General features: G+C 39.7%; 3 protein-coding genes across 4 annotated transcripts; all 3 read right to left on the bottom strand.

Moving 5' to 3' along the window:
- Positions 1–386: 386 nt before the first annotated feature.
- On the bottom strand, positions 387–6,792 carry LOC121895331 (outer dynein arm-docking complex subunit 1-like). Its single transcript, XM_042408373.1, has 11 exons — positions 6,773–6,792; positions 4,261–4,450; positions 4,055–4,174; positions 3,792–3,905; positions 3,390–3,457; positions 2,831–3,006; positions 2,110–2,235; positions 1,943–2,025; positions 1,673–1,841; positions 786–964; positions 387–479 (listed from the first exon to the last, which is right to left on the bottom strand). The coding sequence occupies exons 1-11, from the start codon at positions 6,790–6,792 to the stop codon at positions 387–389; spliced, it is 1,338 nt and encodes a 445-aa protein (XP_042264307.1).
- LOC121895330 (coiled-coil domain-containing protein 30-like) lies at positions 4,852–15,769 on the bottom strand. Its single transcript, XM_042408372.1, has 18 exons — positions 15,469–15,769; positions 14,431–14,639; positions 13,246–13,374; positions 12,825–12,962; positions 12,247–12,425; positions 11,771–12,038; positions 11,500–11,622; positions 11,100–11,270; positions 10,623–10,832; positions 10,156–10,313; positions 9,821–9,986; positions 9,008–9,129; positions 8,768–8,909; positions 8,377–8,513; positions 7,891–8,005; positions 7,548–7,612; positions 5,782–7,322; positions 4,852–4,921 (listed from the first exon to the last, which is right to left on the bottom strand). Exons 1-17 carry the CDS (start codon positions 15,767–15,769, stop codon positions 7,145–7,147), a joined length of 2,811 nt encoding a protein of 936 aa, XP_042264306.1. The 3' UTR covers positions 4,852–4,921; positions 5,782–7,144.
- A 1,746-nt stretch (positions 15,770–17,515) lies between these two features.
- On the bottom strand, positions 17,516–23,104 carry zgc:154075 (uncharacterized protein LOC556929 homolog). 2 transcript variants are annotated; one of them, XM_042409329.1, is made up of 14 exons: positions 22,826–23,102; positions 22,410–22,518; positions 21,982–22,066; positions 21,818–21,891; positions 21,640–21,699; positions 21,322–21,429; positions 20,859–20,915; positions 20,548–20,678; positions 20,296–20,350; positions 20,004–20,096; positions 19,760–19,894; positions 19,145–19,246; positions 18,304–18,465; positions 17,516–17,966 (listed from the first exon to the last, which is right to left on the bottom strand). In XM_042409329.1, exons 1-14 carry the CDS (start codon positions 22,837–22,839, stop codon positions 17,838–17,840), a joined length of 1,314 nt encoding a protein of 437 aa, XP_042265263.1. In that variant the 5' UTR covers positions 22,840–23,102; the 3' UTR covers positions 17,516–17,837. The 2 variants fall into 2 exon arrangements, with proteins under 2 accessions (XP_042265263.1, XP_042265264.1); XM_042409330.1 differs by lacking the exon at positions 18,304–18,465 and having other exon boundaries at positions 22,826–23,104.
- Between the last annotated feature and the right edge of the window lie 277 nt (positions 23,105–23,381).

The raw sequence follows: 23,381 nt of genomic DNA, 5'->3' as shown, positions 1-23,381 counted from the left end.
TTTACTTTTGCATATATGTACATAGAGACAGGAGTTACATGTCATAATCTTCATGCAGGCTACCACAGATGCATAACTTCAGTACAAAAAATATTGTCAAAACTGAAAGACTGCAGATTTTGCTTGGTATAAAGATATATATTTTTGATTGTTTCAGTTATACTCACCCTCTTACTGGCCAGTGTAAGGAGATCCTCTCTATTCATTGGCACTTTCATTTCCATCAGCACTGACTCCACTGATTCTGGGTTGTCACTGGGGTATCGCAGATAATTTCAATTCACGTGCAGTTTTTTTCAAGCATACGTCAAACCAGAAAGCTAATGACAGGCTGACTTTGACTCTGCCATTGCTGAGATATTTTTCAAATAAAAAAAACAAAACACCTACTCAGGTGCAGGGGTTGTAGCTGCTGTGGTCAGGTTGACAGCTGGGGGGTTTATCCCCAGGAGCTGCCCGGCAATCTCATTGTCAGTGTCCTGGAAGTGAGAAAGTACAGTAATATACACAAGTAATGGATCATTTCATCTGTTTCTAGCTGCCTGTGTTATATTTTTTGTATTTAAATTCATCAATATGTGTTTGCCACATCACCACAGAGTGGCATTTAAAAAATATAGAAATCTACACCAGAAAACATGTGGTGGTGTGTGAGAGTGACTGTTTAAAAGACACAGAAGAATCAGTGAGATGGGAACGAGGCAGCAGCTGAAAGGCATCTGGTTTGTACTGGCTGTTGTGACAGGATCTAATCTCCACTAACGAAGTGTTTCATGTCCACATACCCACTGGCTAAGGTCTTCCTGGAAAAGAAGATAGGAGCGCAGAGTAAGAAGCTCATTGGTTCTGTCCTCCACCATCCTCAGGTACTCTGCGATATTTTCATCCTGGACTCCATCAGAGGAGCTCAGCTCATCGCGGATCTCTGAGCTGTCATAGCTGATCTGAAGCAATGATTGAACACCTAGAAAAAGAAGTGAGAAAAAATTTAGGCCTGCAACTAACAAATATTTTCACTATCTATTGATCAATTAATATTTTAGTTTAATAAAATGTCAAATCACAATTTCCTTAAATCCAAGGTGATGTCCTCACATGACCTATTTTGTCCAAAAGCCAAACATATTTACTGTCCTTGTCTATGCTTATTAATTTACACTGTAGTCGGTGACAGGTGTGATCTAAACTACAGCTGCAGTTGCTACCCAACATAGAAGAGATTTACATCAATCAACAACACAAGACTTTACAGCCTCCCGTTGATTCTGTGCATATTCTCTAAACCTTAACATGTAATTCTACTCTTTTACCATTTTGAAGGGACACTTCTCTTGTAGAGCAAAATTCCCTTATCTTTGTTATGAGCTACATCCAATTCACAAAGCAACAGTTATTCCAGCATTGTCTGTTTTTTGATTGTAGCACAGTCTGCATGCTGCTGCTCTTTGATGGAATAAGATAATATATATTTTTAAGTAAGTGCTGTGTTGGGACTAGACGCACACTGAAACATATATATCCTGTATATAGTTATATATGAAATTTACAGTATGTATGCTTTCTAGTATCCAAAGACAGATACAAAATTGCTCAACTTCCTCATACAGTTTGACATATTTGTAGTGCACCCATTCAAAAGGATAACGTCATGCAGGGGTGCCCTATTTTGTACCTTTTTTGAGCTGATCTAGGAGCTTTTCCATGAACTCGACACGCTGTAGATAAACTGTCAGCTGTTGCTCAACAGCCTCTTGCTTGATGAAAACTGTCCTCTGAAGAGACTGATGCTGCTCAAGCTGCCGCTGGTTCTCAGCCACAAAGATCTCCATCTCATTGCAAAACTTCAGTCCAAAACATAACAGAAGATAGCATACAAGACCAATGATGTGTTTATTTTCTTCTTTATCTCTAATCTCTCTCTTGAACACACACATACACCAACCTCAGATATCTGCCTTTCAATGGTCTGTGCTTCATTGTGCTGATGGTTGACGAATTTCAGTAAAGTGTAGTTCTGCTCCTCCACTGATGGAAATATATCACAAGATATTTTGATTTCTGAAAAAAGCAGAACTTCCACAGCAACATTAATGTTTAATAGAAACTTACTATATATGAAGTTCCTGACCAGTTTGTCCAGGTCACTTTCACCTGTCACCCTGAGGATTGTTTTGATTGCATCCTCAAAATCTTCCAGTCCCCATTCCTTCAATTCCAGTCGCTTGTGCTGCTCCACTATGGGGACAAATGTGAAAGTCAAACTCATACACTACATGGTGCTCACTTAACCTATCATACCCCATGGAGGAATCCTGCACCAGAGTTGTTGTATGTAAGGAAAGATGTACAGCAAACTTTTTTTTCAGCGTTCAAAAACGTTAGGATTTTGTCGACTATGCCAAGCGTTTATTGCCAAAGCAGTAACATCTTTTAAACACAGGGTGTCACTAGTGTATTTCATTAGAGGTCAAGACATTTGGTCTGACATGACTGGAGGGACTGTAGTCTGTGGAGTGAAACAATAGTCTGTGATTTAGGACAAGCAGACCTTAAAATGCTGAGGAGTGTCACAGCAATAATGAGGAAAAGGTGTAATGACCACATGGAAAAGGCTTCCAACAACTGTCCACAAGAGAAAGCTGGTAGAGCCAAGTAGCTTTGACATAGATGTACATATAGCCACACTTGAAATAACATTTTCATCAATTAGTATGAGTGTTTTCACAGGATAGTAGGTGATTTTTTATGTTTTAACATGCAAACTGGAGTGTATTAGTTCTGATGGTTATTTAGGGATTCAAAATGATGTGTGAGAGATACATATAGTCACCTTTTCCGTGGTCCACGTCCTGGTTGATACGTGCAGAGGCCTTTATGTCCATAAAAACCTCACAGTTAGAGTAATGGGAGACTTCTCGCTCCAGTTTTCCCCTTTCTTTCATGTACTGAGCCACTTCCTTATCATTCTGGTCACTCAGCATCTTTTGTTTTTCGTGGATCTTCACACTAGGTGTCGCCATAAATATACAACACAGTAACATAGTTATACATGGTGGATGTACTTTACCTCTATGAATCTATGCTGTTATCTAAGAAAAATATATATTAAATAAAAAGTGAGAAGACACTTATGGCTTTGGTAAATGAACTTGACTGTCATATATTTCTGTTTTTGTTGTCAAGTACTCAGTAATGTCCTCCATGCTGACAATCAGCTAGTGGTGATCCAGCCTTTAACATTTATTATTAAAAGAGCTGAATGTGAGTGCAACTGATTCTTTATTTGTCACAGTTGAAATCCATCATCTGTACCTGATGATTAGAAATATGAATATGCACTCTAACCTAACTAGATTTAGATTATGATTTATTACTGCAGAATGGTTCACCTGGTATTGAAGGCTTCAGTGCACTCAGAACTCAGTTTACAAACATCCTTGTGAATTGCATGCAGCTCCTGGGTGAGATAACACACAGTTTACTGTCAAGAGTCTCAGTATTTCCCCAATAATCCCCCTTTAAAGGAGAATTCACATCAGACGGTCAACAGACAACTTTTGTTGGACACTATTCCCAAAAGTCTTTATCTTTAGGGAAAGTGTTAAATGTTTTGTTGTAAACTAATTTGATCATTTTTATGTGTGTGATTCAAAGAAGATTGACAAGCAAGAGGGATGGAAGCATCATTCTGGCACTCCTTCCTTGATATCCTCCTACTTTCTACACACTTGGTAAAATGCAGCAGCAGCAAAATGCAAATTTAGGAACTGGCTGTTATTAACTGAACCTACATTTTCTAGATGAGATTTAACACGTAGGAAGTGTTTCTTCTCCTCCTGCAGTATCTTCAGATCCTCCCTCAACTGTCCATTCCTGGTCATCAGCTGATTGAAGCGTTTGCGACCCTAGAATAAAACATGTTTGTTTGTTTTTATTAGTAACAGGTGTTAAACACAGAAAACAAACCCCAGAAACTGTAAATATGAAGGTCAGCTTGAAAAATATGAAAATCTGATTTGAATTTATGGTCAAGTGGATTCTGGGTAACACTAACCCTGTCCAGTTTGTTTTCCATTGAGCAGGTGGTTTTTAGCAAGCAGCTGTTGTCAGATTTACAACTGCGGTGTGCAGTTCCCCCTCTCTGTCCAGCCAACTTCCTCTCCCATTCCAAAATCTGAAAACAAAGCCAACAAGTAGGGTCAACTGTGGTAAGAAAATCAGGAGGAATTCACCGTGCAGCACTCTGTCAATGGTATTCACCTGATCTTTCAAAGATGCTACTTTTCCTTTTTCTTCTTCCAGCTCCTTGTCTATTCTGTCTTCACAGGCCAACATGGCAGTAAGATCTTCAACAACACTAACATCATTCTGACGGTTACAAGGACTCTCAGTGACTCTGAGACTGCGTAAAAGCTCTTCCTGTTCATCCTGGAGCCTCTGGATCTCTCGTCTACCACCGACACAAACAAATACGTACACACACAGTTTGGAAAAAACATGAACAATATTAATTGTTGTTGTGACTCGCACTGCTTTGAATCTACAAGGCATCCTAAAGCGGCATAGTTTGCTATAAGAGATACTTACGTCTTGGACAGTCATTTTAAGATGACAGTCTGCATTTTATTGTCACATGTTCATGAAGACATGAATGGTTATATAATTTTAACTAAGATGCTAAATATTAAATAATATTTAATCAAATGTATTAAATCTGTTAAATTCATATTTAAGATACTGAACATGGACTTAAATATCATTGTATCTCTGTAAAATGTCTATGGAACTGTCAGGTATTGGTAAATAAAGGAAGGTACTTGCTTGTCTCTGGAGAGGAGTCTTTGGGTTTTCACACTATATGCCCGTTTGGCTTCCTCTGCTCTGCGATACTGCAGCTGCAGTTTCTTCAGGTCCGTTTCAGCTGCATTAAAACACAAGGCTGTATGCTGCAGCTATATGTCCCTTTACATAACTACTGTTTATTATAATTTATATTTGGGACATGGCATATATAGAAAGGAGGCATTTTCTATCATTGGTGGTGTGTGACAGCTATGAGATTATCGTGGATGAAGGAAGTTATTAATAATTTACTATGTGCAACACGCCCCCTCAAGTAACTGTTAACCTAAATTTGTTACACAAAAATGCAATAACCTGTATTATTGGTTCAGACTAGGATTTTACACAGTTTATGTTGGGTATGTCTGATGTTCTACACTGCGTGTAACAGTTAGCTAAATTAGTTTACGCTAAATTACATGATTAGCGAACTGCATAACTTACAAAAATCTTCAAGTAATTGACTTCTGACAGCAGATGGTCGCCGATTCATGTTAACTGATGGTCCGGTTGAGTCTGTGACATTAGAACAAGGATAAAACTTTATCTCTTTTTTTTTAACTGTAAAAACATGGTGACAGTTAAAAAGAGCAATTTACAACTAAACTAACGTTAGCCTAGCTTAATTGAGTTGGGTTGGATTTTAACCAGACTGCCATAGCCACTAATAAATAATGTTGCATTATCTAAATAATATAATAGATTTAGTATACTAAATGAGATAGAATTAACAATAAACAATCCCAAATTAGCTTTAGCTGGCTAATCAAACTCCGCTCTCAAACTGAATTAGCTAAGGCTAGTTAGGTTACCTAGCAACCGAGTTAACGCCAGCTGGTTTCAGTTGTGACCTATGGTTGTGACATTAGCTTCAATGTGCTAACTCGTTAGCTTAAGATGGAGACTTGCAACTCGACCCCGCTGTGAGATTCGACTTACTTGAGACTTGAAAGCAAAAAGCTGAGGAGACTTGGTTTGGTGATTTGATGACCAGCGACTACTGTAAAAATGCTACAATAAACGTATTGTGCCCTGTGGAGCGCTGCTAAACTGTCCTGAATTCAAAACATAACAGAGATACGAAACGTATCCTTAACCTAACGCACACCAGAATAAAATGGAAAAAACTTCGATTTCAGATGAGAGAAGCTTTTCATTAAAAAAATAAGTCTTTTTATTGCATACACATAAATGAGTAGCTCAATAGTTTCCCCTCCTTTCCAGTTTATCGCTTATTTTCCTCCCTGAAACCGTGATAATATTCTGATGCAGAAATCACTTATTATATATATATTTGCTAATTCATGCTTTAAGTCATTAAAAGGGATCCTTTTCGTTTTTGTAAAATATAAGATAAATATATAAGATAAAATATAAGATATATAAGATTAGGTTAAATGATCTTTCCTGGTGTATTTTTTGTCATCATATTGACTTATATAATCAGTACATTTCAGGAAAATGAATTATAAATATTCAGCAGCAGTCCGGCACCGAAACAATCACTCAGAATCTGTCACAGTTTCTTCTTGTAGATTCAGAGAAAAAATAAACGTGTACTGTGTGCTGGTCAGCCGCTGTTTGCTGACATGAGATGTGTTTTGGGGGGCATGAATGACATTCACACATGGTGGCTGTTTGATATCATTATGGATTTGTAAAAATGTTGATTGATTGATTGATGTTGTTTTAAGTTTGTTTTTTTTGACTCAATGAAAACCATAAACATGCACAATCGTAGACATTTTTTCATAGAAAACACCACCAGGATATAAATTTAACTGGGGAAAAATGCGTATTATTAATACTCCGCTGTTGTATTCCACTGCTACATTTTCCTGAATGTAAATAGTAACAAGTAAAACTTTTTATAAAGTGCTCAATTTAAACTAGTCAAATCTCACCCATGAAATGTCTTCTTCACACTCACTGCACTAGTGTGAAGTACATTGTTCTATCATGTACCATTAGATACAAAATAATAATAAAAATCTTTCCCATAAACCAACACAAGGCTTTTAAGCATTCTTACTTGCTTTGGCGAGGTGACGCAAACAATCAACCAACTCCCCAGACACACACTTTGTACATACAAAAATGATTATGCCACATGTTTAGCTTCCAAATCAAAACTAAGAATCAATCATGACATCCTGTGTCTTTTAAATATGTCATAAAAAATATTTGATTTTTACAAATCCCCCAAAACACAGATATCACCCTGAGCAGAACTTTTTTATTATTACTGTCTTTTATCAAGGATATTTGCAGGCGGATGCTGTAGTGCTACCCTCTCATCCTCTCATACCTTATCACCGTTATTAGGAACTAATGGGGAGGTGAGATTCAGGTAGCCCTGCTCTGATGGCTGGTGTGTGGAGACAGATGCTCGAGTGCCGTCCACCACTGCACGCTCGCCAACCTTCATACGGCAGATCGAGTCCAGGATGTCCAGTGGGTCACACGAACCTGACGTCAGACTAGTGGCAACAAGGTGGGGAGAAATGGCAGAAAATGCACATAAAAGCACTCAATGTAGTCAAACACTATGTATGTGAATACGTTGGAAATTCTTTGAAGAACATAACAGAGCTTTCTAACACTTTTTTCTTCTAACAAAAAAATGAAGGTAAACCACAACTAACAGATATTGTTTTAGTAATTGTTTCAAACTGAAGCTGTGAGTTTTCTTCAAACTGCCTCACCTTAACGTAGATGTGTGCAGGATGCCGTCACAGAGACTTTCAGAGGGGAGCACTTTCTTGGCATTCTGTTGAGCATTTGAACCATTAAAGATCAACAGACATTAAAGTCTCCTTTTACAACAGAGGAAGGGACATGTCACCTATTTTACATTTGGTCAAACCTTGGTGAAAGCCCCTTTTTTAACCTTGGAAACACTCAGCATCAGCAGTGACAATTAAATTTGAAATTCTTCATCTTTCAGTACTAATGTTGTAAGAGCCGTTTTAGAAAATTGGCCTTGTGAATTTTTGGGTGGCATGTCCCAGTAAGACTTCAGACATGAAGATCTGTGTGTGGCGTTACCTCCAGGCTGTAGAACGACTGGTTCCTCAGGGTGCGCTCTAAGGAACTGACTTGATTGGACAGCTTCAGGGTTCGATCCTGTAGGTGTCTGTTTTCCACTTCTAAAAGACTGACCCTAGAACACATTAATGTTCACACTTACTCACAATATGAATATGTCTTCACTAGGGCATGTAGAACACAATAACTTAATTCAAACCCCATGAATTACTGACTTACTTACTGTTATTTTATAGTATTCATTCTTTAAATACAATTAATTTTAGAATTCATGAGACCGATCAATGACAGCAGCAATGATGAGACACTTCAGTCATTTTAACATACAGTATGTTGATTTGATATCCAATCCTAATACTTGATTTCCACTTGGAAGAAAAGGTACTCTACTTAAAGAAATACTCAAACTGCCACCTCAAAAGAAACATCTGTCAAGCATCTGAGCAACAAATTTCAGTCATTCATTAGTGTGATTCAATACAATACCTGTGTTGGGCCGTGGACGCGGCCCTCATGCCGTTGCTGCCCATTTCCTCTGCCTCACTTATCTTCAGTAACAGCACCCTCTTCTCCTCCAAAATCTTCTCGTTTTCTTCCAGCACTTTATGGATCCTCTCCTTCTCCTGTAGGGCGCAGTAGATTTTAGACAAATTTATTAGATTTTATACACTTTACAATACATTTTATAAATGCAGAACATCTGCTCTGAGAAACCTTGCCCCAAGCTGTGAAAACTACAACAACACTAACGTCTCTTCCTGAATATTTAGAAGCTAAAGGGACTCAGGAAGCATTCTGATACAACAGGAAGTGTTACACTTGTTTCCATAACATCAGTGACATAATGACTGGATAGTGACATCATCATGTGCCTGACCTTGTGTGAGAGGCTGGAGGCCAGCGCCAGGTCGTTCTCCAGTCTCTGGATGGTGCTGTCCCTTTGTGTAGTGGCCTTGAGAAAGATCTGCTTGGCCTGACGCAGCTTTGTCTTGTGCTGACTCTGCTTTTCATTGTACTTCCTGGTTGGAGGAGCAGAGGAGCATGGGAAAAGCAACCACAACTCCATGTGTCTTAATTAGATTATACTATGGATTGTACATGTGTGGGTGTGTCTAACCTGACGTGTGTGTCCAGTTGGAAGAGAACCTGCTGCAGCTCGGCCTGCAGTCTGTCATATTCCTGCTGACTGGCCGCCAGCTCCTCTTTCAGTCTGTGGCTCGACGTCTGACCGTCTCTTGCCTAGAGGACACATACAAAACATAATTTTAACTAAATTCAAACTGGATAAAACACATTTTTAAGCTTCAGGGGAAAAATTACTTTCTTTATTTTTTGTTGTTGAAAACTCCTATAAAATACAAGTCAAGCCACAATACACAATGCATAGTTTCAGCAGTTTAATGTAGGGACTATGTTTATGTGCAAATTACAACAAAAAGTTAAGTAGCACTAAATGATCACAACGTTTTTGAAAAGACTACAGTAAAAAGATATGACACAAGCAGGGTCTTTTGGGAATTTATGGGGTTGCAGCAACTGATCGAACAGCTTTAAACTAGAAGTATAGATAAAGTGACAGAGCTCAACCAGACTGTATAAACATTGTTCTGGATATGAGCTGTCAGCACGACACCTCTGGAAAAACAAGGCATATAACACTCCTGTTTAATACATGATGAGAACTTGTGCTTGGGAAATACAAACTTATAACAGGGCAGAAAAAAAGAAAAAGATCAACCACCTGCACAGATGAGATCCCATTGAGAAGCTAAGTAAAGACTGAGAATGTGTCAATGGATGTAAGTTGTGAATCACATTTGATCCTAATCTTTGTGAAACAGACATAGTAGGAGTGTAAAAGACGCTTCAAGAGTGGAAACACCCTGCAGTACTAATGACATCTGATCGACTGTTGTACACTGTTCGTTACCTCCTCTCTGGCCTTGTTAAGTTCAGCCTCCAGGATGGATAGACGGCTGTCCAGCTGCTGGACACGGTGGCTGAGCTCTGCATTTGTCCTGGTCAGGGACGCCTCCTTCAGCCTCAGGGAGAGCACCTGCTGCTGCTGCTCTTCCTCACGCTGCTCTATCAGCTTCCTGAGAGAAGAATGAAGGAGAAGATGGATGGAGGGCGGGGGAGAAAGCACTTCTATGTAATATGAATCAGCAACATGTCCTAAAACTTGCAGTGTTGATTATGACAATTTTTCTACTAATGAAACTAAATCAAACTGGGCAGTGTCAGCAGCTCTGCAGTGTGTGTGACCTAGTGATGTGCTCCCTCTGCTGCTGGGCTCTCAGGGCTGACAAGGTGTTAGACAGATCCCTGCTGTCCCTCTCCAGGTGGATGCTGTCGCCAGCTCGAGCTTCCTCCATGCGCAGCTGGTGCTGGGCACTCTTAAGCTGCTGCTGCAGCTCCAACACCTGCCATCACAATAGAGCCACAGGCTTCACTCAGTGAGACGGAAATCATATCGCAAATTTAAAAAAATGGCTATGTGCAATATCATATCTGCTGTGTAGCATTTCAGGACACAGGAAACCACACCACCACAACCACAAGGACTGAGTACGCAGGTTTTCATTCCAACCAAAGACTACGACAGGGCTCAAGCAGAACCTAAACCATAGAGGAGGAACTAATGAATAAAACCTGAGGCCTTTATCATAAAGTAGGCTGAACTAGTCTAACCATGGAAACACCAGGCAGTGATTTCTTGCCCCGGCACTGACCTTCTTGTCAGCAGCAATGAGCCGTGCCCTCTCGGCCTGCAGGTCCTCCTGCAGACTGGTGGTGGTGCTGCGGTTTGTGGAGTTGCGTGCCAGTTCCAGCTCCAGTTCCCTGATTCTTTGCTGCTGACGTTCAGAATCAGCCGCCTGAATGTGGACGCTCTGCTCCAACTGGACCAGCTTGGTCTGAACCTGCTTCAGCTCTGCACAAAGCTGAAGGAAGCAGAATGAGACAACAGAGCATGAACACAGAAAAGGATGTTTAACACCAATATAACAACTATATTATAAACTATCTAACAGTTAGAATTATTTGTATAGCACCTTTCTTTCCTGTTAACATTTATGTTACAGTTTCACATTTGCTCATCATAATTAGTATTCACAGTGAGGTGACTGAGTGACAAACAGAACAGTGATACAGTGATAACTGTCAGTGGCATTCAGGAAATTCCAAATGTGCTGTAATTAAATACCAACTTTCAGTTTTTCCTGGTCCAGCAGGGTGTTGTGTCTCTTCAGGTCCATGTTCTTCTCCTTCTCATAGCGCAACTCTCTCTCTGCTGAGGTGAACAGACTCTGTGCCCTCTGCAGGTCCTGTTTCATCTGTTTAGCCTCCTCTGACTTCTGGCTCATCACTAAGTCCTGGGACTAATGAGGGAAACAAGAGACAGGGCTGTGATATATTCAAATCGGCTATTAACTTAAGTATGAATGCACAATGAAGCTTCCACGATATGAAGAGTAAAGCAATGAAAAGCCAATCATATAATAAACTGAAACTTAAACCTAGTGAATACATAAGGAGGTATTTTAAATTGAGCTGCAGAAACAGCATGACTGTTTGGGAATGTTAATGATGTTTTAGGATAAGATGCACCTTGATTCGTGCCTGGGCTTCATTGATCTGAGCCTGCAGAGCCAGTTGGTGCTGAGAGGCCAGCTGCCGCTCCTCCCCCAGCTTGGTCTGCAGATGATTCAGCTCCTGCTTCAGACATGAAAGCTACACACACAACACACACATGCAATATATAAATCATATATGATTCTGGCAGAGGAAATGCTACAAGCAGGTCAAAGGTTAGGATCAACTACAGAATAGTGTCTTTGAGTTGGTGGGGAAATTACCCTAGCGATGGACATGCACTTACCTGATCCAGGCACTCATCCTTAGTCCTCTCCACTGGACTAAGCCTACACTCTATGTGAGTTGTGAGCAATTCAGATTTCTGGTTGTTACTAAGTGCTTCCTTTGTCGAGGAGAGCTGCTCTTGATGCCACTGGATCTGCCCCTTGAGGTGCTGTACCTCGAGCTCCAGTCTCTCTCTTTCCTCCTCAGCCGCCAGCTTCTCCTGGAGACTGTTGCTCAGTTTGGCCTGGAGCTCAGCAGTCTGCAGCCGCTCAGAAACCATTTCATCCCTGCAAAGTATGCACACGTATGCAAAACAGGTAAGCTCCAGCATGACAGTCCTATCTTGTGACTGGCCAAGAAACAAGATAGAAGTACCAGCTGCAGCAGTGCTATCATGTCTCTCCCAGCTCTGCTCCATCTCTATTTCAACCCACATGTTTCAAAAATACAACTGCATGATACTCTGAGCACTGTGAAGTCTAAACTAACAACAACCTCAGTCTGTTGTGTGCTGTCTGGAGGCTGCTGAGTTCCATGGTTAGCCGGTCAGCCTGCTCCTGTAGCTGGTCAACCTGCAACCGGTTTTCCCGCAGGTCCTCCTGGGTCTGGTTACTGCCCTTGTAGTGCTCTGCCTCACTCTGGAGTCGGCGGTGGGCACGCTCCATCTGGGCTACCTGGCAGACAGAGAGTCAAAGACAGAAGACAGACAGAAATTTATTTTAATGGTGTAAATTTCAATATGATGCAAGTTTTGGCAAATCCTTTACATATGCTGTAAATTAATGTTGACATATTTTTATGTTGTCAAGTCAATTTTCCTTGATTGACACTGAATATACATTATATTATGTTCACATTTGAAGACTATTTTTTTCTTTTTTATAAACACTTAATTTAAGTAAGCAATGGAAGTGGACATGTTTTTGCTTATTAATGTTAATGTCTACTTTGCACTATTTCCACTAAAACCTAATTTTTATCTCTTTAAAATATTTCCTGTATTTTATAATCATTCAAGTTACATCATGTTTAAAAAGACTTATGCAATGTGTCAGTGGACAAAATTAACAAACCTTTTCCTCCAGAATGGCTTTTTCCCCCTTGACTTGGTTGAGGCTCTTGATGAGTGTTTTCCCTTGTTGGCATTCAGTCTGAAGGCTGTTGACCTCGAGTCGCAGCTTCTTCAGCTCTCGCTCGCCAATCTGCAAAGCCTTGTATGTGTTGAGAGTGAAGAAAGTTTGTGCTGTTAAAGAAAATGTGTGGTTTGTGACGGGTTAAAATTGACAATTAACACACATTGCACTACTTCCTTTTTTCCATTCCTGTTTTAGTTGCACGTGTGTTTCCAGTGAATATTTTTCTTTATAATATGACAAAAAAGCATCAGAACTAAACTTCTTTAACTATAAATTTAATTGCACACCCTTGTGTATCTGTGGTGTTACTATTCTTTGTGCACAGTCAGATGAAGCATTAGATATATGTGGTGTTTACCTCCTTGTCTTTTTTCAGTGCGGCCTGGGCAGCACTGAGGTCCACCTCCAGCTGTTTCCTCCAGTCCTTTTCCTCAGTCAGACGAGCTTCTAGCAGAGCCAACCTCTCCTGGCTGCTGTCCCTTAAGTGCTTCATACACGGTGAGAGGGGAACACAATGCAGTTATAAGTTGAATTGAGGTCATGAAGTCTATAATTTGAGGTTGATTTGAAGTATCTAAAATCTTTTGATGTACCATGATTTATCTTCACACACTGATGGTTAAGGTTTAACATTATTACTCCTTTTATAACATTTAACTTTCTATGTGAGAGAAAAACCTGGTAAGAATTTTATTGTATAGTAAAACTGGTTTGTATTTTATTCTATTTGAATTGAGAGAACATTCAATGGAGAACATACAATGTCAAAGAATCATGCATGGATGATTAAAGTGGGAGTAGTACAGCTGGTGAAAATATTGCAAGTTAGACTTGGAGATGCAAGTGACCCAGCATGCTGTTGTCAGAGACATGCAGTTTGAAGGTGAGATTCATCATCACTGCAGGCCTGGAGAGAAGTGAGGGCAAATAAATTAATAACTTGCATTTCAGCAGTCATAGCGGTCTTGCGCACATCGTCAGCTTGTTATTTTAAAAAGTAGTGCCACTCTGAAACAAGCCAGTGATGCCCCTGTTTGGCTTTTTATCACAACACCTGTGTTAGTTATGTCAGTATAAGCTGTGAGGTGGGAACCTACAGGGGTAATATTGTGTTTGCTCTGACCAGACCTGCGCAGCCCAAACAGCTTCTTCCATGGACTCTGGGATGAACCCTGCTGAGAGGAAAGACCAGTGTGTGCAGAATCACACCAGACAATAAATGAGTTATTATTATAAGTTATTTAGCACAGAGGAGGAGGAGGGAGGCAACACCCTGATGTCTTCCACCAGCAGCACAAAGAAGAGACAGAGACTCACCTCAACAAGTTTATGTGGTTTCTGCATTTGCTTAGGATAGTTAACCATTACAGTTCACTACACATGAAGCCTTTGGAACAGGTTCATTTGAAAATGAAGTATTACCAGAGACTGTAAATTCATTATTCAATATGGTAGAGGCAGTTCAAATGATGAAACCACAGCATATACTATATTCACATTGCCTTTCCTTTCAGGGATATTCTGATGTAGGTCAGTCCTTTACCTGGAGGTGGACCTCCCTCCAGTTGTCAGGGAGGCTCTGTCTGTCCAGCCTCCTCACAGCAGCTTCCAGCCTCTCCAACAGTGTGGCCGTTTCCACCAGCAAGTAAACCATCTGTTCACTGGGGCTGCTCAAGCCCATCTCCCCAAGGTCCTCCTGGGCCAACATCTCCGCCAGCTCCTTGCTCTGGCGCTCCAGAAGAAAGGGGAGTTTTCACTGGTCAGTAGTTTGTCAGGCAGGACTGTGAAATAGCATTTAAGACAGTATAGAGCTATTAGAAATACTGTTGTATGGCGGCAGACTTAGCATAAACACAGATAAAGGTGAAGTCAGTCATTCTGGAGAAAGATTGTTGATATTTGAACTCAACACCCAAACAAATACAGCCCTCCCTGTGTGCTCAAATCCATGGACACACATTGCCAAGGAAACAATACTAACAACTGGCAGTGATGCCAACTTAGCAATTTTGTTGCTAGAATTAGCAACTTTTTAGACTACCATGGCAACTTTTTTTTTTCAAAAAGCACCTAGCAACAAATTTAGCTACTTTTAAAATGTATTTATTATGCACATTTTCCCTCTAAATGACACAAAAAGGATTTCTCTGTCACAACACATGGTCTGCCTGCCTGGCTGCAAAAGTGCATTGTGAGTGACGTCAGCGGTAGTGACGTCTCAGCTCAATAGACAGGCACAGGCAGCAGCAGTCAATTGTTTTTTGGCCAATACAGTGCTTAAACTATAATTGTTCAGAATGTGTAGTTTTACTAGTTGATAAGAAAATAATTGTTCAATAATTCAATGTATCGTGTTTAAAAATAAAAAAATATCTGATCATAAAAAATGTGTTGTGTTATATTACTTTTACGAGTAAAAATATGTGATAAACAAACAAATCTAAACTAAAAAATTTCAAATCATAGTTTGCGTCAAGATGGACAGTCCATTTGAGTAGAAACTGTCATTCTACATAATGACAGTTTTACGTCATCACGCAATGACATTTAGCAACTTTTTTTTAGCAACTGCTCCATTTACCAACTTCTTCAGTCAGTTTTGGGAGTACAACCACTTGGTTCACCCAGGGGGTGGTGCCCTCAACACGTTCTGCAATGTCCATGTCCACCAGTTCTTTTATCTTTTCCTCCACAGCCTCCTGGAGGTTGTATGGTATGTCTCTGAGTGGCTGGGCCACAGGTTTCACCTTTAGGTTGATGTATAGGCTAATCTGCTTGGTGTTCAACTTTCCCACTCCATTTGTGTATTGCTGCTGGAGTGTGTATTTAATGTCTGTAACAGCTGAGACATTTTCACCCGTTTTCAGAACTCCTAGCTTCATGGCTGTCTTTTTCCCAAGGAGTGGTTCACCATTGCCTTTAACAACAATTAATTCTGCCTGATGAGTCCTGTTACCAATCATGATTTTACACTTGAATGCCCTCTTGACTGGCAATGACTGACTGGATGAATATGGGTACAAATTTCTCTGTTCTTTTGGCACATATGAATAGCATTTTATCTTTACTGCCTTCAGTCTGTCTCATACATTTTCTCTCATCACATCACTTGTAGCACTTTAATCTACTAACATTTTCAAGTCTACGCCCCCCACACAAAAGTTAAGTCTCTCTGATATTTCATCCTCTTTTACAATAAATATAAAATCTTTTTGTTCTACCTCAACAATGTTCACATTGGTTTTTTTTTTATCCTTTTGTGTGGCACGTTTTTGAGAAATGGTCTTTTCCATTACACTTGTGACATGTCTGTGTGCAGGGCATTTGGGATCCTTTCCCATATGATCAGTGTAACCACATCTATAATTTTTTCTCTCTGTTTTGCCCTCTTCTTTATCCATTATCTTTCCTTTCGTTTTCATGTGCTTCCCTCCTTTTGTGTGAAATGATGAACAGTTTCTGTCTCCCTCTTTTCTCCATTCATAGACATAGCGGCCATCTGTTCCTCAATTCTTACACACTGTGAGGCGAGTGTTAGTCCATGCCCTTCCTCCAGTAATTTTCTGTGCACATATTCTGACATACACTTACTCAGAGTTGCACCCTTATCTGGTTATCTGTATCTGCTAGAAAATCAGTCTCTCTCATCTGTCTAAGATGTGCAGCATGTCTACTTATTGGCTTTTATGCCAAAGCTACTTGGCTCTACTAGCTTTCTCTTGTGGACAGTTGTTGGAAGCCTTTTCCACGTGGTCATTAAACCTTTTCCTCATTATTGCTGTGATACTCCTCAGCATTTTAGGGTCTGCTTGTCCTAAATCACAGACGTTGTTATTTCACTCAGCAGATGGCAGCTCCTCCAGTCATGTTTTCAGACCAAATGTTTTGACTTCTAATAGTGACACCTTGTGTTTAAAAGATGTTAATGCTTTGGTGATAAACGCTTGGCATAGAGGACAAAAACATGGATATTTTTCTGTTGTTACCTTTAGAATTACGCATTTAGGTTTAGAGAATATGACCAGAATCAAAGGCAGGCTGTAAAGGCTTGTGTTGTTAATTGATGTAAATCTCTACTATGTTGGGCAGCAACTGAAGCTGTAGTCTGGATAACAGACTCTGCAAACAAAAGTAGAGCACCTGTCATCACCTGTCATTAAATTAATAAGAATAGACAAGGAGAGTAAATGGCTTATTTCACTTTCAGATTATGAGTTTCATCTTATTTTAATCTTATTAAATAAATAAGATCAGTCTTGTAACTGTTGACTTTTGAGCTGAAACAATTAATCGATTGACAAAATCTACCAGCGACAATTTTGATGATTGATTGATCATTTCAATCATTTTGGCCTAGCTCCAGCTGCAGCTAGTAAGTAGGATTTTTTGCTTTCTGACTGTCTTATGTGATGATAAACTGAATATCTTTTTAGCTTTTGGACGAAACAAGCAATGTGAAGACACCACAGTAACTGACGAAATGATCCATTGCTTGTGTATATTACTGTACTTTCTCACTTCCAGGACACTGACAGTGTCATTGCTGGGCAGCTCCTGGGGATAAACCCCCCAACTGTCAACCTGACCACAGCAGCTGTGAGATGACATTAAGAGACATTAAGAGCAAATTATAATCAAAGACAATTTTAATTTAACAGATTCACATTTTTCAGTGGAGATCATGAGTCTGTTACATGAACACTTCTTATCAAGAAAACATCACAAATTAACAAACACATAATGATGACATAGGACATATATAATTTAAAAACTGAACAGATTCACTCATTCATTCATAAACACAGATTATAAATACACAATTAAAATCCCTGAGCAATGTGAATTAAACTTCAAGATTTGGCCTTTCATTCGTCAGTCTAATTGTTTCATTAATCATTCAGATCATTATAGTGTTTGTTTTTAAGATGAGATTAAATGATTTTTAGTCTTCTAGCTCTGACTTGTGTCACCACAGTAAACCACCCTGCTCTCCAGTCGTGAACGCTCCGCTTCAAACACCAGCAAATGGCTCAGCAGCGTCTCCTCAGGACCCGAGCGGATCAGAGATGGATTGTTGTTCTGCACACACACACACACACACACACACACACACACACACACACACACACACACACACACACACACACACACGATTAATCAACCATCACAGTTTCCAAATCTTTAACATTAATTTAGTGTTAGTACCTCTGCAACAGTTACACAAATGTAAATACAGCGTCTTTGTTATATGTCGTTATTCCTTAATGTGGCCGAACTTCTACAACTACAAATTCAACTCAACTGTCCATAAAAGATAAAGATTCAAATGAAAGCTGTTCAAATATTGAAACAACCAAATGAGCTCCACAGGAAACTCTATATTAATAAAAACTAATGTGCATTTATAAGCTCTCACCGCCACAGCAGAGATAAAGGCCTCCATAAGGTGGTAGTCTGCTCCACCGTGTCCACTCATGCCAAAATGCCCGGGAGCGTTATTGCGTGCTGTGTGTTTTGTGGATTTCTGGGTCAGAAAGTCAAAGACACGGATCTCATGGCCCTCATATGACAGCTCCCCCTGTAAAGACAGCAGCATTTAGCTGATGCATCCATCTTAGAAGCATCGTTAAAGCTCTGCAGCTTCAGCTTACAGTTATATTTTAGACAACAGTGTACATTCGGCTTTGTGGCAGTTTGAGGAAATCAGAATGACGATGCTACAAGCTCAAAGTGAGATCCATGAAGAAATGGTTTTCGGAGTCTGATGTAGAAAAACTTGACCGGCAGAGCTGCTGAACACCTTTGAGATGTTCTGGATCAATGACTGTGAGCCAGACCTTAATGCCCAACATCAGTCCCCGACCTCACTAATGTCTTGTGGCTGAATGGGAGCAAATCTCCAAAATCCTGTGAAAAGTTTTCCCTGAAGAGTGAAGCCTGTTATGTTACAGCAGCAGAGTCAAAGTGGTGGTTTTGGAAAGACATGTTCAATATACGACTGTGTTTGGGTGTCCACATACTTTTGGCCAGTTAGTGTGTGTGTAGTCAACACTACTGTGATATTTAATTTTTTTTCGTTATCATCTGTCTACAAACACTTTTGATTGGGCAGAATGACTTTGCTTGATGTGAGCTAATACTTGACATCTTCATCTTCTTCATGTAGATTTTCTTTCTTTGCAGAACCTCTTGTAGCTCAAGTATTAGCACTTCCTCCCTCTTTCTGTTTCTTCTGTCCACATTCCTCACAGTCCTACCTTGCTGCCATACATAGTTGTTTTCCTCTTGCATATCTCCTCACTGAACGCCACCATGGAAAAGGCTGCTGTCAGACCCCCTTCAAACTCCATGTTAACAACCTGAACGAGAAGATAAACAAGACAAAACAACAAAAGCGCAGATGTGTTAAGATTTTAAACAGCTGTAACAAACCAATACAGCCTGTGTATTTCAGTAATGCTACAAAGTAATCAGCTGCTTCTAGGCAGCATCTCAGATGATTTGGTAAATATAATGGAGACGTCAACGAGGCCACATCTTCACTCTTTCATGTGAAAACCACCAAATACATACAAAAAATAATAATACTACCTTGTTTTTTGGCCTTTTGATAAGATCGACATATTCTTTGATATCTGATGGTTTTCTAACATGTCAGGTCAGTCTTGGGTCTAGATACTTATAGTTTATTTGACCTTATGTCTGATATCACCATGGATACTGGTGCATCTCTGATGGAATTTGAGTTTAACGTGTTTTTAAGCAAAAACAAAAGTTAACGGGTTAGAAAGTGACAGTACGCTGTGCCGTGGAGACTGAGAACCAACCTCAAACTCTTGTTGCTCTCTCAGTCTACAAATGTGTTTTCTAACCTGGTTACTGCAGACATCATTGTCACACTCGTAGACACAGCGGCCATACGGTCCAGTCCTCAGTGCCTCAGTTACTGACTCGATGTCTGGGAACGAGCTCGGACATATGACTGATACGGGCCAGCCGGTGTGACCCTAGCACACATAAACACACACACACTTTGTAAAGCAAGCAAAGTACAATTTTCAACCTGCAGTCAAGTTCTAAAGATAATTGGTGTAAATAATGTGTTGAGATGTTCACCTGTTTCACTCTGTCCAGGTAGATTTTGCGTGCTGAGTAAGGACAGACTGCTTCTACTGAACAATCCAGACAGCGATCTGCAGCACCTGTTGGCTGATCAAAATAAACTAGAAATGTTACATTTTATATTCATGCTCAGTGTGTGTGGAGATTTCTGTTAGAAATAATGTAGAGAACACAAAATAAACACAATCAACAACCAGTTTGTTCTTATCTGCAGTGGCTACTTATTTCCTTTGTGATAAAGGTGATTTCTTTGTTTTGGGCCACATAAAGTGAACAGACTACACACCTTGTTGTCTTTGTGGAAGTGGCTGACGGATCCAAATGATGACATTTTCACACACCTGCCAAGTACAAACTGTGATGTTAATGATTCATATTAAGGCTGGCTCTGTTTGGATAGAGGCATCAACAAATAAATATACTTGATGTCACACAGCTGATCAACCGTCTTATTTCAGTATTTAAGTGTTAACTGCATCTTACTTCTAAACATCAGGCGAGCTTGGAGTTGATCATTGACAGCTGTTTGTTTGTTTACCTGCGTCCTCCGGCCCAGTGATGTATGAGGTCGATGTCATGACATGATTTGGCCAAAAGAGCAAAAGAGCTCTCTGCTTCATTCCTCCAGTTTCCTCGAACAAATGAGTGGGCGAAGTGATAAAATCCAACCTGGAACAAGAGGTAAAATATATGTGTGCATCAGTTTGAACTGCATGAAGAAAAGAAAAATAATATGACAAAACTAATGATTTAAATTCATGAACAAAAGCAACAATATGTTACAGTTATATTAAAGAGTTAAATAAGGAGCTCTGACGATTTACAATATTATCTTATTTCTATTCTTACCGGCTCAAGGTGCTGAATATGGATCACATCACCAATAACACCAGCATCTATCAGCTCCTAGAAAAAAAAAAAACAACTATAATTAGCTTTTCCTGCTTAAAATTCAGTTTCAGGTTTACAGTTATCAGATCTTCAGAAGTGACAAGTACTGAGCACTTAATCAACTCTATTGATGGTTTGATTCATCACAAGTAAAGACAATTTAGCATTTTCATGTACAAGAGGTGCTGCTACTCCCAATAGAAATACAACTAAACAAAACTCAAGTCAAACAAACTGGAGAGCTTTATTTGTGGGATGATCAGCTGATCTGGATACTGCTGATGCTGTGAGTTTGTTGCTGATTTGAATTAGGGATCAATAATCCAAACTCTTTCATAAGAACCCAGACTGAGATCTTTAACCCCAGAGCCCTGACCCTCGCCTGGTGAAGAAAACATAAAGTGTGACAGAAACTGTTCACCTTAATCTTGTGGATGACGGGATCATAGCGGAGAACATGACCCACCGATAGCATCACACCACTCTGCATACAAGCCTCCACGATCGCTGTGCAGTCTTCAGCAGTCGTCTAAAGTCATGGAAAACATTAATGTGCAAATGCAAACGTAGAAAGAGTTTTAGTATTTTACAAACAGACACTGAAGGATGAAATAGTATCTTTTCTGAAATTTGCAATGTACTCATGAATTAAAACAAAACACAAAATCAATCTGTATGATCAATAACACCAACATCAAAGTGAACGTTATACATTATGTTTATAATTATTTAGACTCACTGCCATTGGTTTCTCCAGCAGTACATGGTAGCCCTTCTTTGCAAAGGCCACCGCAGGTTCCTGAGGAACATAAACTAGTTTAATTGAGTGATTTTCCACAGAACAAATATTTCAGACCAATAAGTGTGTGAAAACAGAAACGACAAAACACATACAGCATATACATAAATATATTTACCTTATGAAGGCGGTCTGGAGTACAAATCAACACAGCGTCTGCAAACTTCTCTCTTTCAACGATACTGTGCCAGTCTGATTTGAAACAAGAGCATTAAATAACTTATTATGAGGCAGATAATTATAAACTATTTAAATGCTGTTTTTATATCTTTTAATGCTCACCTTCAAATATGTTTTCATCTACAATTTTGTGTTGCCGTTGAAGTTTCGTGCGAGCAAATTTTCTGGGATCAGCTACTGCAACAACCTGAAATAGTGAAGCTGAGTTAATGTCTGTCAATCATTACAACTCAATACCTGGACAATGATGACATTTAGGCAGCAGTGAAAACAGAAACCAAAATCCTTTATGTAAGTTAAAACAGTTGAGGGACTATTTTAATTCAACCTGTATGATTATAGAAAACATTAATTAAAGGACATGATTGTACTTTTCTATTACAATGTACATGTTTTTATTTTCATGGGTATCTCATCTCATCATAGATGACTTGGCTGACAGGAATTTTATCAATGCAGTCAATGAAGAAAACAATCCACAATAACTGTGTTACTGAATCTCCTCCTTGTTAAATGCAGGCTGCACTGACCTTCATGCGTTCAGGGTGGATGGAGGCAAACTGGGAGTAGATCTCCCCTCGACTGCCAGCTCCCACCACGATGACACGGACAGAGGAAGTCATGCTGACACCCTGTGAACTTTGACACAAACCGAAGCTTTCAGACTCTTGTTCTCAGTGCCTGATAAACACTCTTCAGTCATATGTGATCACCTCCACAGTCTCTGTCAGAGACACCACACCTCTATTATCTGAGTTATCATTAACTACATCTCCAGATATTGATTATCAACTGAAATATTTACCATGTTAACATTTCTCTTTCCTTACAAATGAGCTGGTTAAAGACCTTAATAGACACAGTGTGAGAGCTTAATAAAATGTATAACGCAAACATTTGTCTGGTAAATAAGATCTGTCACTTAATGTCATGGCTGGTTCTGTACCTATTTTGTCCCATAAGACGGTCTTCCACGTTGGTCCAGTTTTGTTCAGACACGACTTCAAAAACAGAAGTCCACTGAATAAACGACTACAACTCAAGAATCGGCTACAATCGTGGAAAGCTTCACTTCCTCGAACAATAAAAACAGTCACAAAGCAGTCAGACAGCTGCCTGACGCCCCCTGCTGCACCATGCACTTGTGCTGCGTTCACGGCTCCTCGTAAACTCCTGCTTCCTAGTTTAAATATCGGAACTTGTTACATGGTTAAAGGTAAAATACACCCTAAATAGAACTAACACACCTGGAAAATTATCAGATATCCAAGTAATACGATAAAGAAGTGCTGAGAGGCTGGATTTGGTGTTTTGAAGACTATTCACCATTCATACAATCATTTTTTAGACCGTTTAAGGCATTTAGATCAATATCAGTTTGGGGCACATTGAAATATGATGTTCGTTGAGGCCACATAGCCTTTATGTACAGAAAAGCCTCTCAGTTGGAGTAATGGGAGATTTCTCGCTCCAGTTTTCCCCTTTCTTTCATGTACAGAGCT

Source organism: Thunnus maccoyii, chromosome 4 (assembly GCF_910596095.1).
Source record: "Thunnus maccoyii chromosome 4, fThuMac1.1, whole genome shotgun sequence".
NCBI classification, from domain to species: Eukaryota; Metazoa; Chordata; class Actinopteri; order Scombriformes; family Scombridae; genus Thunnus; species Thunnus maccoyii.
The sequence above is the reverse complement of the archived record's forward strand: the minus strand, read 5'-3'. Positions and strand labels throughout refer to the sequence as shown.

Bases quoted from the DNA above. Each gene is read 5' to 3' on its own strand.
- LOC121895331 (XM_042408373.1), bottom strand. From the start codon at position 6,792: ATGTACTTCACACTAGTGCA. The intron at 3,906-4,054 runs GTTAGTGTTACC...GTTTTATTCTAG, and splicing joins TGGAAAACAAACTGGACAGG to GGTCGCAAACGCTTCAATCA. The intron at 3,007-3,389 runs GTGAACCATTCT...GGCGACACCTAG, and splicing joins ACTGAAGCCTTCAATACCAG to TGTGAAGATCCACGAAAAAC.
- LOC121895330 (XM_042408372.1), bottom strand. From the start codon at position 15,769: ATGAAGCTAGGAGTTCTGAAAACGGGTGAAAATGTCTCAGCTGTTACA. The intron at 12,426-12,824 runs GTTTGTTAATTT...TCTGTCTGCCAG, and splicing joins AAGCCATTCTGGAGGAAAAG to GTAGCCCAGATGGAGCGTGC. The intron at 8,006-8,376 runs GTATTGTATTGA...AATGTGTTCTAG, and splicing joins GCGTCCACGGCCCAACACAG to GGTCAGTCTTTTAGAAGTGG.
- zgc:154075 (XM_042409329.1), bottom strand. The intron at 20,916-21,321 runs GTGAACAGTTTC...TTTTTTTTCTAG, and splicing joins CCGTCATCCACAAGATTAAG to GAGCTGATAGATGCTGGTGT. The intron at 19,247-19,759 runs GTTAGAAAACAC...CTTCTCGTTCAG, and splicing joins ATGATGTCTGCAGTAACCAG to GTTGTTAACATGGAGTTTGA.